General features: G+C 35.4%; 3 protein-coding genes and 1 long non-coding RNA gene across 9 annotated transcripts; 1 reads left to right on the top strand and 3 right to left on the bottom strand.

The window, feature by feature from the left end:
* Positions 425-3,626, bottom strand: LOC18784227 (2Fe-2S ferredoxin). 3 transcript variants are annotated; one of them, XM_020559022.1, is made up of 8 exons: positions 3,135-3,626; positions 2,753-2,836; positions 1,944-2,011; positions 1,797-1,855; positions 1,492-1,598; positions 1,162-1,211; positions 884-966; positions 425-773 (listed from the first exon to the last, which is right to left on the bottom strand). In XM_020559022.1, exons 2-8 carry the CDS (start codon positions 2,808-2,810, stop codon positions 662-664), a joined length of 537 nt encoding a protein of 178 aa, XP_020414611.1. In that variant the 5' UTR covers positions 2,811-2,836; positions 3,135-3,626; the 3' UTR covers positions 425-661. The 3 variants fall into 3 exon arrangements, with proteins under 3 accessions (XP_020414611.1, XP_020414610.1, XP_007215059.1); XM_020559021.1 differs by having other exon boundaries at positions 1,797-1,852; positions 3,135-3,625; XM_007214997.2 differs by having other exon boundaries at positions 3,181-3,625.
* On the top strand, positions 5,466-6,897 carry LOC18783829 (acyl carrier protein 1, chloroplastic). Its single transcript, XM_020560959.1, has 4 exons — positions 5,466-5,592; positions 5,699-5,812; positions 5,989-6,108; positions 6,378-6,897. The coding sequence occupies exons 1-4, from the start codon at positions 5,494-5,496 to the stop codon at positions 6,501-6,503; spliced, it is 459 nt and encodes a 152-aa protein (XP_020416548.1). The 5' UTR covers positions 5,466-5,493; the 3' UTR covers positions 6,504-6,897.
* Positions 7,009-8,861, bottom strand: LOC18782547 (dormancy-associated protein homolog 4). 4 transcript variants are annotated; one of them, XM_020560961.1, is made up of 3 exons: positions 8,309-8,854; positions 7,783-7,882; positions 7,009-7,364 (listed from the first exon to the last, which is right to left on the bottom strand). In XM_020560961.1, exons 1-3 carry the CDS (start codon positions 8,550-8,552, stop codon positions 7,337-7,339), a joined length of 372 nt encoding a protein of 123 aa, XP_020416550.1. In that variant the 5' UTR covers positions 8,553-8,854; the 3' UTR covers positions 7,009-7,336. The 4 variants fall into 4 exon arrangements, with proteins under 4 accessions (XP_020416550.1, XP_020416551.1, XP_020416549.1 ...); XM_020560962.1 differs by having other exon boundaries at positions 7,802-7,882; positions 8,309-8,850; XM_007217129.2 differs by having other exon boundaries at positions 7,011-7,364; positions 7,793-7,882; positions 8,309-8,853.
* On the bottom strand, positions 11,668-12,530 carry LOC109948266. Its single transcript, XR_002270881.1, has 2 exons — positions 12,445-12,530; positions 11,668-12,137 (listed from the first exon to the last, which is right to left on the bottom strand). It is a non-coding gene; the product is annotated as an uncharacterized LOC109948266 (long non-coding RNA).

Genomic DNA, 14,316 nt, shown 5'->3' with positions numbered 1-14,316 from the left:
TGGAAGCCAGTGAGCCGGTTATCTAATCTCTCACAGGTCACAGCTTTATAATTCCCGGAAGACTTCGAAATTGGGGCATAATATATGGAGGACGGGGATGGGGGACCATGCATGATTTTAGGTTGCGGGCAAAGTTTTATGTCTGTATAATTTTGCTCGGAATGACCATTTGAAGATGCTAGATGCTACCCTTTGAGCCTATTAGAAAGCTCATTTTCCTTGAATAATTTAATTTGATAGAATCTTTAGCCCAATTATACCGAGAGTTATTTTTGAGTTTCACGATACCATGATAAACATGAACGGCTGAAAATCACTAACGCATACGTGACAATTGACCCTGAATTAATGATTCAATCTCTAAATCCTTTGATACGAAGATAATGATGTCTTTTATATACTATTACAGTGTGACCATGCACCATTCCAAAAATGTCATTAGTGATTCTAATTATGAAAATTAATATGATAATCATCTTCAACAAAGTGATGGTGGGGGCAAATGAATTAATCAACCAAATTATTGGCGCAACCAATTTCATCAAGTCGCTACCTCATTGTCTTAAGCCAAAACACTGCCAAGGAAGACATGCTACAAGATTGGCAAAGCTCCATTTGGTTCCTCAGTCAAGATGGGGTAATCTCTCCTGTCAGGAGAACTCTATGTGGCCTTGGCATACCTATCAACAGCAAAGTTTCGTGTTGCACTGGGCAGTTCAAGGCATATTCCATCAAGTTCAGGTTTTGCAGTCATTTGACAACCCAGTCGAGACCTGTGAAAAATAAAATAAAATAAAATCATTTTACAGAATTCAGAATTTATATTTCAACTGGTTTGACAGAATCTTCCCTGCAGACTAATTCCAAGATATAAGGGACTTACGTCTCTGTGAGCCCGAAAGCGAGGTCCAGCATGTCATTTTCCTCATCAGTTGGATCTTCGAGTTTATTGTAGTACTCCATATCCTGACCATGAGTTCTAGGAGTTAGCTTTGATGAAAATTTTAGTTGGAGGAACGGAAGTCTAAAATTTTCAAGGCAACTTTCACCGGATACTAACTAAACAGAAAACAGTTCAATTTGCATCAGTTTCCTTGTATCCGGTGATTGTTGCCTTGCTATCATGTTTCTTCTTCTGTAGACAAGTTTCAAAGTACATACTCTCACAATCACATGACATGTTGAACAAGCGCAGGATCCTTCACATGCTCCTAGAATCACATTTAAACAAACTAGTTAGGGGGTACACTATAAAGTTCTTGCACATTCAATTCCATTTTTAATAACCATTTTATCATTCTTATGAAACAATCTTGAAGGGGAAGTTCAGGCATCAATACCACCAAGACAAAATTGCAAAGAGTTATTAGTGTCTATAATATATCTAGAGCCCCGAAAAGTATTTGATAGAAGTTAGAATCATACTTAAGAGGAAATAAAAAAAGGAAAGGAATGAGGTACAGAACATCAACTGGCATGCCAAAGTGCTACCTTCAAGTTCTATGTCATGTTCATGAGCAGCTTCTAGCATGGACATGCCAATGGGAACCTTAATATGCGTCTCCATTTCATCCTTGTCAACAAACGTCACAGAAATTCTGTAGAGTTAAAAAGGAGAATAAAGAAATCAGCGAAAAAGATATGAGTGATCCAATAACGTAGATATAGGTGCAGTTCAATAAAATAAGCCATTTAAGGGAATTCTTTCCAAACTATTCACTGGTGACTGTAACAATTTGTAAATCTTTGGTTCTATAACTCCAATACAGTTCCTGTTATACGAAAAATCAACTTACTCTTCAACTTCTTTATCCCCTTCCTCATGAGCAGTTGTTGTAGAGAAAGTTTGATGCTTCTTAAAACAAAGAGATATAGGGAGAATTTAGAGCCAGAAAAGAAAACCAGACAAAGGTCCATTGCCGACAAGTCACCAAGAAGCTTACCAGAGAATGGAAAAAATAATTGTAAACTTTAGGTAAGTTTCCTGTCTTTGGTGCAGACGTCAATGTACCTGGAAAAAAGCATGTCAAACAGTTCTGAATTAGTTTTTATACCAAATTAAATTACTTCTTTAAATCACTAAAAATAGTAAAAGTAGAAGGGTGCCACTTTTTAATAAGACCCAAAATAAAGGACTTCCAAGATGAAACTCCAAGATAAGTCTCAGACTCACGATGCCCATTTGGATTACACTTCTACTACATTGAAACCTTCAGAGAAGAAAATATCTGCAAAGAACCTACGGCTACAATCTAAGAGAAGGGACTACAACCTATTAAAACAATTTAGGGCAAGGTACAGCCAAGAAGATCTCTAGATTTAGATTGATAAAATCATAAAAATAAGCTAAACTATTATCATGTAAAAAACTTGAAACGTTGAACAACCCAACATTCCTGCCAATGATCCTACTTATATGTTTTCACCCAACATCACTTTCCTTTCACACATATCTAGCTGCATACAAAACTTTTCAAGCACTAGTCTTACATGTATACCAAAGGATCCATGCCAAACAAGCTCATTCCTTGAGCAGCAGACCATAGCGTTTAGTAACCACATAAATATCAGTCCCAGCAATGTTGTGCATTATTGTACATTAATCAAAGTTCGGCTATTTGGTAACCGAGAACAGTTCAATAAAACTACCAGTGTAGCTGCAATTAGCACGACATTAAGCTGAGCAACGAGCATGGAACAGTTAATGTTAAATGTAAGATAAACCAAAAACAATTCTCCACAAAACTGAAACCTTTTGTGAGACGCTTGACCATCTGAGTTCCGAACCGGGATACTCTAGAAATAAACATGGTCCACAGGAACCGCTGAGAAGCACCTAGGAAAGATGAACAAATGAAGTATTACAAAATAAACCAAAAAGAAAGAAAATGTATTTGACACAGATAAGTAGAATGTATTATGTATGCAATCCTTATCCTTAAAGCAAAAAACTATCATTTATGAGATCGAAAAGGAAAATGAAGCGTAGTTCGTATGAATTCGGAGGAAATTCGATATCAAGATTGATAATGATCTACTTCAGCGGCATTAACGCAAACACATGGTTGGCGCCCAAAACAGAGACACAATAGGAAACACCAAAACTGCATGAAGCACCAAAACTCAAAACTTACTTTTTTGTTATAAAGAAAAAGACAGGAGCACGGACGACGGACGGACCTCTATGATCTGTTTCAGGCAGAAGTCGAGCGTCTGTGTGCTAAATTTGAAGTCACCAGTGTAGATGCAAAGGTATCGAACCCAAGCCCCCTCGCGCGATTAGATGGCCTTTTAAATTTAGGTCTTTGAATATTAAAGTATCAAACTTTTCTTCTTCTAATAATAAGAATTCTATATGAAAGTGATCATTTCTATTCTTTTTTTAACTTTCTCTAACAAATGTGATGGTCGTGCTTCTCCAAGAAGGGGTGGGCGCGCCGGTAAAGTTTGATTCGGTTTGGATCTCAAAACTAGTAGCATAACTATATCAATCAAGTAAATATTGTATATTCTTCTAATGACTATATATATATAATGACTTCATAGTGTATATTGAACAATCGTTGAAAAAACTTTTTACTATTGAAGATTGAGAGAGTCATCAAGTAAATTGATTTGATTTGATTACGCTACTAGTTTCAAACTTATACCGAACCAATTTGAACTGTCATGCCACATTTATTTAGGGTACAATTTAAGACCTTAATCAAACTAAACCGAACCACACACACCCTACCTACATCAAATACTTTTCCTCTCCATTTGGACTAAAGATAAAGATAACCCAATTTGACATTGTGCAAGCCCAAAACTCCCAAATTCCCAATTGGTCCGAGTCCAAAACTTAAATGAGAGTCTAGATTGAAAGTCAATCTCTCAACCCCAAAACTTAACTAGTATATATGGATTGGCGAAGAAATGCTTGGACATTCCCATTAAGGCAGATTGAATGATCTCAACTACAAGTTTATAACAAAGTACACAGCTTCTAGTGAGGGGGTAAGCCCTGCAAATACTAGACTTTTTTTTTTTGGTCAAAGCAAATAGTTTGCCTTTGACGAAGGGCTCTCTCTCTCTCCTAAGAGCAACTCCACCCATTTGCCCTTAGCCATGGCAAGGGGGGAGCTAGGGCAGCCACTATTCACGTGAATAGTGGTTGCCCTTACAAATAGTATTTTGAGTTTCCACCCATTGCCATGGCTAAGGGCAATTACTATTCATTTTTTTGTTTTTTCACAACTTTTTTTTACTTAAATAATTAATTTGGATAATATTTTCGGATAAGATTTTTGGGTTCCTACATGTCAATACTATTCATATCGGATAAGATTTTATTTTATTAGTTGTATTGGTTGGTATTCATTTAAAAAAAAATTAGGATTTGGTGTTAAAAGTGAAGAGTATTGGTTGGTATTTATAGACACGGGCGGACCCATAATTTTTTTAGCGGAGGTGCAATATTGGCTAAGTATGAAAAATGGTTTTTCGGAATAATTATTTTCTCAAGATAATTTTTGGCGGCTTTTATTCCTTACACATCAAATAAGAAAACTTGATTTTATGGGATTTTAATATGAAGTATATATTGACTTAATGAGCCATCATTTTTAGCCTAAATCGTATTTTGCACTAAAACCAATTTTTCATATTTTGATTTGGTGGGAATTTGATTTTCTAGTATTTTTATTTGAATCCAAATGGGGGGTACTTCCTTATTTACATTGTAAACTTAAGTAAATGGAGTAATATAAAAATAAATTAAAGTAAAAGGACAAAGACATTTACTTAAATGTTGAAAATGGAAATAAGGTATAGAGGAAAATGTTGAGTAAAGAGTGAATAATAGTAGAAGTATAATGAAATGTATGAGGATTGGTGTTGAAAGTGAAGGGTATTGATAGGTATTTATAGAAAAAAAATATCAGAATTTTTTAGAATTTTTAAAAAAAATTTACGATTTTTTTTCACATTTTTATTGCCCAAAAAAGCCTCAGCCGTTGGATTAATTTGGAGAAGCAGATCGGAAGGCTGGGGAGGCGACACGTGGCAGCGTACCTTGGACCTGGCGCGCTGACGTCAGCGTGACGCGAGGCTGACGTCAGCAACACGCGAGTTGGACCTCGGGCTGGTCTCGCCTTCGGGCTGGCCCGAGTTGGTGGGTCCCACACCACCCCCGGGCCTGGGCTGTACGCTGGAGCGACTTTTTTTTTTTTTCCTGCCCTCGCCTCGGGCTGGGCTCCCTCGCTGGAGCTGCTCTAAGTCTACTTATCGCCAGCTTTACAAGCACAAGAGACACACTACATGGTATAATCCGCCGAAGACATGGCTCATTACCATTTGATTTTATTGTTCTCATCGACCAACCCTAGGCCTTCTTTTTTATGCATTCTCTGCATTATAAATGAAACAAACCCTTTAAGCCCTGCTGTCTAGGGCATTACAAGAACAAGTTGTTTAAATTTACATATTTCTAATTCTTTCCAATCTTTGGCCATGGCTTCTTTTGCTTCAGTTTCCCCAATCACTGTTGCCACTCTACCTTGCACCAAGGGCAGAAGCATAACCTGCCAGGCTAATGGCTTATCTAGCATTGTAAGAGTGCCCATAGTTATTGCAATTTTTTTTTGTCCAAATTTTGGTGCAGGCATAGGTGGTTTTTTTTTACTAATTCACATGCTTGATTGTTTCATATTTGCAGGGAGGTCCAATGGTTAAGGGACTAAGACTTGTGCCCAAGATCAAGATCACTAGGGCAGCAGAAAGATCATTTCCAATCCCTAGTTGCCTCAAGACTGCAATCTCATGTTCCATTGTGAGTAGATATCTTATTTCACTTTAGATTATGTTTGGGAGTATTTTGTATAAACCGTTTTTACTTAAGTAACGCTTTTATTATCGGTATAACAAGCTCGATCAAATGTTACCAGAAGCGTTTTTAGTAACTTGATAGCAATTTTTTATATATGCTGATTTCATTACCTTGTGCAGGCTCAACCAGAGACTCTGCTAACTGTCCAAAGCACAATTGCCAAGCAACTCTCCATTGATGAAAGCACTGTGACTCCCGAAACTAAGTTTGTCGATTTGGGGGCTGATTCTCTGGACACAGTATGCTACTCTTCATACTTTTTACTTTAGTATAACAAGAAAAAAATTGATTAGTTGTGACTTATAAAAGATTATCTATATATATAAAGCAAAAGGCAAAAAATGATAAAACATTCAAAATACTGGAAAATGCAGTCGGTTAATGCAAACATTAAGAATTGAAATTATTAATTAAATGAGGATAAATCACATTTACCTTCATGTATTTGACAAAAATCACCTTTGTTCAATAATTATCTGATCAATGGAATATAAAAAAAATGAAACAGGTTGAAATCTTGATGGCTTTGGAGGAGAAGTTTGGAGTGTCCGTTGGAGAAGGGGGAGCAGAGAACATCTCAACCGTTCAAGATGCTGCTGATCTGATTGAGAAAGTGAAATCAACTTCAACTTAAGTCGATGTGAAGGAAATTAATTCCTTGCTGTTTTCCAGTCAAGTTTTGTTTTCTAATTTTTCCCTTTAGATTATTATGTCACAACTCGAACGAGATCATGACCTATAATTTTCGTTTGGAATATGGAATGGATTATGACAAATAAATTTATCAAACTTTTACCCTTAGACTTTTTCTTAGAGACTCTCAGACAGCAACACCTTGAACGCTTCAAGATATAATTCTTCATCAATTGCATAATTGTGTGTGGTGCATATAAGTCAAAGTATACTTTTGAGCATGAGGGGTTTTTTTTTTTTTTTTTTTTTGGTGGATGACATTTTCTCAAGAAAGGAGCAATAACATACTAACAGACACTACACGACACTAGGACTTGAACTCATGACCTTTCTCCAAACCACTAGTGAGTTTTTTCACATGAAGGTTAAAATGTACAAGGCAATTGATATGTAAAAGTCAGAATCAAACAGAGACCAAAAACTAGTTTAAATGTAAAAGGCTGATATGTAAACTCATGATCAGGAGTTTCATTGAAGTTCAAAACACAAAACCATATATATACAAATATACAAAAGGAAACTTGAAGATCACATGGAAACATCAAATAGGCAAAATGGCTATCCTACTTTAGTTCCTCCCTCATAATCTCCAAGGAGCATTGGGTTCTTCTCTTGTTCCCCGACAGAACCACCTTATTTATGTACTACTTAGATTACATCTCTATTTACTATATGGATATATTAATATGCATCAAGTTCCCACAAAGGTTCTCTATGTACAATGGTGTGGAGTCGCCGGCAGATACTTCAGAAAAATCTTCATCACTTCCTCTCTCAACGATCCAAAGCAGCAATTACCATCCTACAATACAAACATACCTAATTAATTGAATAAGAATTAATAAAAGAGGTTAAAGTAATTAGTACTTGCTAAACATTTTTTCTCCATGATTGGATCGATCATCTAATCTACGAAAGAACCTACGTGTTATAATGTGGATTTTGTCAAAAAGTCTTACATGTCTACCCTCTCAACGACAATGATTGATAGTTTGATAATATAACATACCAAATTATAGCAACTAGCTAGACCTTACATCAGTATACTAAATATCTTAAGCATCCAAGATAGACAGTCTCTCAATCTAGTTTTTATTTTGGGGTTGACTTGTTCAGTTCTTAATCTAGTGAGACATGATCTAAACCAAATGAAGATTTATATATATTTTCTCAAGTTTAATCCTATTATCATTTTTAAACACACTAAACAGCAAAACAACCAATCGTAACCAGTCGGACTTCTAGGTTCGGCGCGTTCCAAAGCATCAGCTGACGACTTCCTCCTTGTTAATTTCTTGGTCATTGCACCTGGTGTTCCCGCTGCACATAAAAAACCAGAAGAACACATGAATTAAAAAAAAAAGGAAATAAAAAAAATTATAGCATCTAAGATTCATAGACAAGAAATCTTTGCATAAAGCTTCTTCCTTCCCAGTATATAACCCAGTGAGAGTGAGGTAGTTATGGGGAGAGATGTGTTGTATACACCCGTTGCATGCAATAATTCTTTCATAATAACCTTTACCTTAGAGTAAAACTTGCAAGAAACATAAAATCCATTATATGCAACAATGTTTTCTTAATAGCCAAAAAGTAACACTTTCAAGAAAAATACAGAGGTAGGAGGACATTTTCTTGTTCTAAAAAAAAATTCTTTTATCCATAGCAAACTTAATGGGTTGTCACGTTATTTTATTTGCGATTTTTATTCACAGTCTAACAATATTAAAATAAATTTTAACTTACGGCTTTTTGGAGTGCCTGGTGTAGTTGGGGACTCCGAGGGGGAGCCGGAATTCGGTGACAGGTTTCCAAACGTGGAAGAAGTGGTCCTAAGAATTGTAATGCTCCGAGTGACGGGCACCTCGTCGCAGACCATAGTCGGCGAGGCCGGGCTAGACAAGGAGTCGAACTTGCGGAGCTTGCCGAGGCCGGTTTCAGGTGCCGGGCCGGCGAGTGTTTCATCCCAAAGCTTGTGAAGAAAACCCATATTGACTTTATATTCTACTTATATTAACTAATTTAAATTCTCTCTGTAACAACCGACGAAGCTGGCTGTGTAATATGGGACAATGTTGCAAGCTATACGACTGTTACAAAGAGATGGGGAAAACGAAGCAAATGAGAGAGAAGATGTGAAAAGTAATGCGTAGAAAGAAGGTCCTTTCTATGAACACAAGAGGTTTCAGGGTTCTTATAAGAAAACAAAAGCTTTCTTGGCTTTGAGAGAGAGAGAGAGAGAGAGAGAGAGAGAGGATTGAGGTGGTGATGGCTAAGCTAAATTCAGTAAAAAGAGCGAGCGGCTAAAATGGCTTGATTGCTTTGGAGCCATCCACTTTGCTGCTTCTCCTTTTTAGTAATTTAAGTAACTATATATCGTTGGGGCGAAAGAGACTATACGTGCAAGAAACTTCCATTAATAATGAACGATGCCATTGTCGCCTCTCATATTTTTCTTCATTCTGTAATTACGTACTCTTAAGAAATTATCTTTAGAAAATATGGGATAAGTTCAAAGCCGGAAATATAAGTTGGGTGAAATTCACACATTTATTGTTATTGATACAAGTCCTTTGACTTTTGTACTATATATGATTACATTCCTTTTTTAGATCTTTTGATGTTTACGTATTCTTTTTTTCAGCTTTTAATTAATTTGTTGTACCAATTATGCTCCTAAAACATAAGTAAAGTAAGAAATTAATTTTTGCCATAATAATAAAAACACAAAAGGTATATACACTAGACATATCCTACATAGACTTGGTAATATTGCACACGATCCGTTAACATGACATGAATTTGCATCAAATTATTAGTATTTGGGTTGAGCTTAATGGGTTGGGTTGAAAACGGGTGAACCTATTAGCCACCCGTTAAGCTAACAGATCGTGTCAGGTCAATTCGTGAATATTTGTATCCACCTGTTAAGGAGGGTCATTCTGTAATTTTATAAAATATATATTTTTAAATATCTCATCTCCCAAACATCATGCCTTCTTTTTAATTCTTTCTTCTTTTCCTTATATATATATATATATCTCTTTCTTTTTTTTAATATTGTTTTTCCTTCATTCCACTTCCTCTCTTCGTCGACTTTCTCATCTCCCCCTCTCTTTTTTTCTCTTCTCTACATCTCTCAATCTCTCACTTTTTTCCTTTTCTTCTCTCCTTTTGGAAATTGTCCATCTCTCCCCTCCATTTTTTTCCTTCTCTTCTTCTCTCCCTTTTTTTTTTCTTTCTTCTTCTTCTTATTCTTTCCATCTCTTTCTTTTCTCTCCATTTTTTTCTTCTCTTATTCTCTCCCTCTCTGTTTTCTTTTTATTTTATTATATATATATAAATAATCTAATCAATCAACTATTTTGCTTCTCTTGTTTTATCATTATGCAAGACTAATCCTGAACTTGTAAATTTTTGGATGGTGTTTATGAAAGATGAAAATTGGGAGAAAAATGGCAGAGATAGGGGGTGGTTGCTGGCTCGTTTTGGGGGATATATATTTTTTTTCTGGTTTATTGTTAACGGGTCGTGTCGGGTCATTCGCGAATTGTAACGGGTCGTGTCGTGTCAACCCGTTAAATTAACGGGTTAACACAAACACAACCCGAAACCCGTTAAAACTACTTGTTTGTCAGGTCTAATCCTACAAATCACGCCTCTATCTACATATCACTCAAAACTATTACCTATGTTCCATATATACTAAGCCAAAACCGTAAACATGCCTCTTGTCCAAGTACACCTACCCAAAATCATACCTATTTAAACCATGCTTCTAATCCTGATGATTGACCACTACACAACTATTCAAAGTGTAATGCTCAAACATAGACTATTCTGCCTCCCACTATGCTCGTTTTTTTAGTACAAGTGATTGGGGGAGGGATTAAATTTACACACAAATTTGCATGAGATTTTTTACCTCTGCCCATATATGTGGAGGTGGAAGAGCTCAACCAACTAAGCTATACTCCATTGGCTCCCACTGGACTCGTTTTAACAAAGAAAAACTAGAGATGCACCCTTCCATAAGATGAAGGGGCATCATAGATGTACGGGACGAAAAATCTTCATGTATAACCATAAGAAAACACTAATTTTCTATAGTAGAAGATGTATACTATGTGCGAGTTCTTTCTTTTATTATGATAATTTAATAACACTAACATTATTTATTTAAATTAGTGGGTGAATTGGGACAAATAGGTTCACATCCTTGAATAATATTGAAATTGCAAGTCATTTTTAATTTAGAAAAAGTGAACATCTTAATCTCAAAATGAGAAATTGCCAAACAAAGTATATGAGAATTTTCATATAGTATTCTTCTTCAATATGGAAGTATTTATATAGAAGTACAAAAATGTGTTAATAACCCTAAAAAAGATAAAATAGGAAATAAATCTCAATTACAATAGAATTAAACAAACAAGTAAGTAACCAAAACCCTAACTTACCAACACTCCCCTTCAAGTTGGCAAAAAGATGTTTCGCATGCACAACTTGTCAAGCGAGTCATAGAACATCATACTCGAGATTGCCTTGATCAAAATATCTACAAGCTGGTTTCATAATTAACAAAAGAAAAACCAATAATCTCACTTTCCAAATTTTCTTTAGTTAAGTGTCGTCAGAACCTTCAGTGGTGACGAGAGAAGAGACATCATTAGCACTACTGATGTAGGGATGGCCAGGGAAAATTCAAACCAACAATAAACAAGGTATTTTCATCAACCACAAGTTAAAAAACAAATATAGGAAAGTAAAGATGGCAACGAAAATACAAGAGCAAACCCTAAAAAATAAGGTCAAGGCAAAGCAATTGCAAGACAAAGTAAAGGTAAAAGAGAATTCTTCCATATCAATTTAAGATATTCTGGAAATGAATTTATATCTTGTGAAGTACAAGTTTTGAGTACATATGTGGAAATGGATTTATGTGTACAACTAGAGCCACAAATGCAAAATCAGTCTATACATTTGGAAGTTGCCTAACATTTCATACATAAACAACTTTCATACAAATTGACATGGGAGATTACAGAGACTACTTTCATACACATTAACCACTTTGATTCTCCAAAAGGTTCCACCAACGCCCACACAAAATTCACCTAAGTCTCATAAATTTCAACTAAAATTCAAGTGCGAAGTTCACATTCTTGGATGATACAACCTCTCTCCATTCCAGTACTAATTCCCAACAACATAATCAAAAAAATCCACAAACCTAGTAGACTTGCTCATAGAAATCTCTGTGCTTTCAAGGCAACTCTAACCTCCATTTTCAATTTTCAATTTTCCTCTTCCTCCTTGCATAATCATTTTAACAATCTAGGTATCACAATCTTCAACCTTTTGCATACTCGTGGATCATACCATTCAAAGAATGTACAACCTCTTCTTATCCCATAATCGAGGCAACCCCAAAATCTTCTCACATAGTTGTCGTCAGTCCACGACGTTGTCATAGGACATTGATTGCAGCAACGAAAAATGGGCGGGCCCACTTCGAATCTTCAATTTGTAGACATCCTAGACATCATCGTCTTCACTCTATGCAATTTGGAACCTACAACATGACTTATGTCAATTTAGGGCTTAAGGTATGAGGATTTCAAATTTGGGAATTAGGATTTACGGTTGGTTTTAGAATAATCTAAGGCCACATGTAATGGTCTGGGCATGAAGCACCTCAAAACAAGAGACTGCAGTATATGAGAATTTTCATATATATGTATTTTTTTTTCAATATGAAGATATTTATAAATAAGTACAAAGATATGTTAATACTAAAAGAAATAAAACTAGTAAATTTCAATTGCAAAAAGACTAAACAAACGAATAAATAACTCAAATTCTAACTACGTAACACTCACCAACAGAAATATAGTATATGAAAAAAACCCAAATGAATGGGAGAGAAGACACTCATGGTGTGAGCCAAATCTAGGGAAGCCAAGCCAGATATAGAAGGCTTGGAGATCATAATAATATAAGAAAGGAAGCAGGAGGGAGAGTGACTAGGTCAAGTGGGTCGACAAGTGTCCCACCACTTTTAAAGATAGTTTTACACGTCACTGGATAAGCTTGAAGACAATCTAGATCCACCAAACACTCAACGTTTAGGTTGGAGTTGTGGGACCCCATCCGATGCCACGTGACAAGGATGGTGCATCGCCTTCCCTCGATCCATTTTCAGTGTTTCACAGTTCAGAAGAGCTCTTGTTTGTATTGCTCCTCGCTTTTAATTATAGTATATAATATGGCATTATTGGCCCTGTCTGTCGATGGGTTCAATAATTGTGCTTATTGTTTCTTCTTGGTAGATCATAGAACTTGGGATAATTATAAATATATTTTGAACCACAAAAACTTTAAAGATATATATTTTCTTTTCGGACGGGGAATGCGATTGTTTTAAGATTTATCTTGCTTAAGCGTTAATCGGTTAGTAATTTATTTTAAAGTTTATGAAAATTTTGACGTGTGTATGAGTGATTGTGGTGGAAGAGAGAAATTCGATCTTTTTACAATGGTAGGAGGAGTTGTTTTGAAGTTTTAGAAGTATTACATGTTTTTTCTCATTATGAATCAATAGACTCAATTGATAAAAGAAGGTTCTTTTATGGGAGAGCATAGAACAAAACCCTAAAAGGCCTAAATATCAAAAAGGTTACAACACACTAATAATGCATGCGCCTCCTAATCCTCGACCAACAAACTCTTAGGACAGTGTCAGTGCCTCCAACTTAAAATCCACTACCAAAAAATTAGTTGGAATAACATTCCTTTGTGGCCTCATATAATAACAGGACAATTTACCCTAATCTTGTTTGGATAAGAAAAAATAATTCGAAATTTAGTTAAAAGTCAAGAATTTTAGAGGAGAAATTGACAATTCCCTTATTTGGCAACTTAAGAGAGGAATTTATTAAATGACGTGCGAAAAATTAACCTCTAAATTGATCTATTTCTTTGGTCATGATCAATTGATCGATTAATATTGCTTGAAAATATCTATCTCATGATAGTCCGTTTATAGGTCTAAAGTCAATTGTTTAATCACCCAAAATCAGGTTACCATAAGCTAATCAAAACGTATTGTTCCTTTCTTCTGGGAGAGAAAAATGGATTGGTTGAGATTCCACCATTAAGTATCATGTTAGTGTCAAAATGGCCCCAGTGACTTCGATCCCTCTGATTATTGTTAGCCCCCACACAAAGACTAACTAAAGTAACCACAAAGACTTAAAGACAACATACAGCCTATGGCTTTGTAGTTCAAATTAGACGATTGTTTCCAATAATTCAGTTTGGTTGGTTTAGGTAGTGCTATGACAATGAAAGAAATATCATCATGTTTCTAAAACTGGATGACCAAAACAAATATCACATATAAACTTTTAATATTGGTGATACTTTATTATTAAAATAGCATAAGATGTAAAATGGGGAGTCGGAATAGAAAATTTAAAATCCAAATGTGACTATTAGGAATAAAAGTCAATAACAATGTGACATGTGTGCATATATTTTTCTTTTTTTATTTTTAATGAATTATTTTTGCATATATGTCAAACTGTGATTCGAATAAAGGAGGAATATCTTCTTACAGGCAAGGAGGCAAACAACATCATAATTCTAATCACAAAGCACAAAAGATCAAAATTTCGTAAAATAATGTATTTAGTAGCAAGTGACTTGCTCCTCAAAAATAACATCCAAATTCCAATCAAAACTTGGAGACT

The sequence above is a fragment of the Prunus persica genome, chromosome G3 (genome assembly GCF_000346465.2).
Source record: "Prunus persica cultivar Lovell chromosome G3, Prunus_persica_NCBIv2, whole genome shotgun sequence".
Classification (NCBI taxonomy): domain Eukaryota; kingdom Viridiplantae; phylum Streptophyta; class Magnoliopsida; order Rosales; family Rosaceae; genus Prunus; species Prunus persica.
This window is presented reverse-complemented; position numbering and strand designations above follow the sequence as displayed.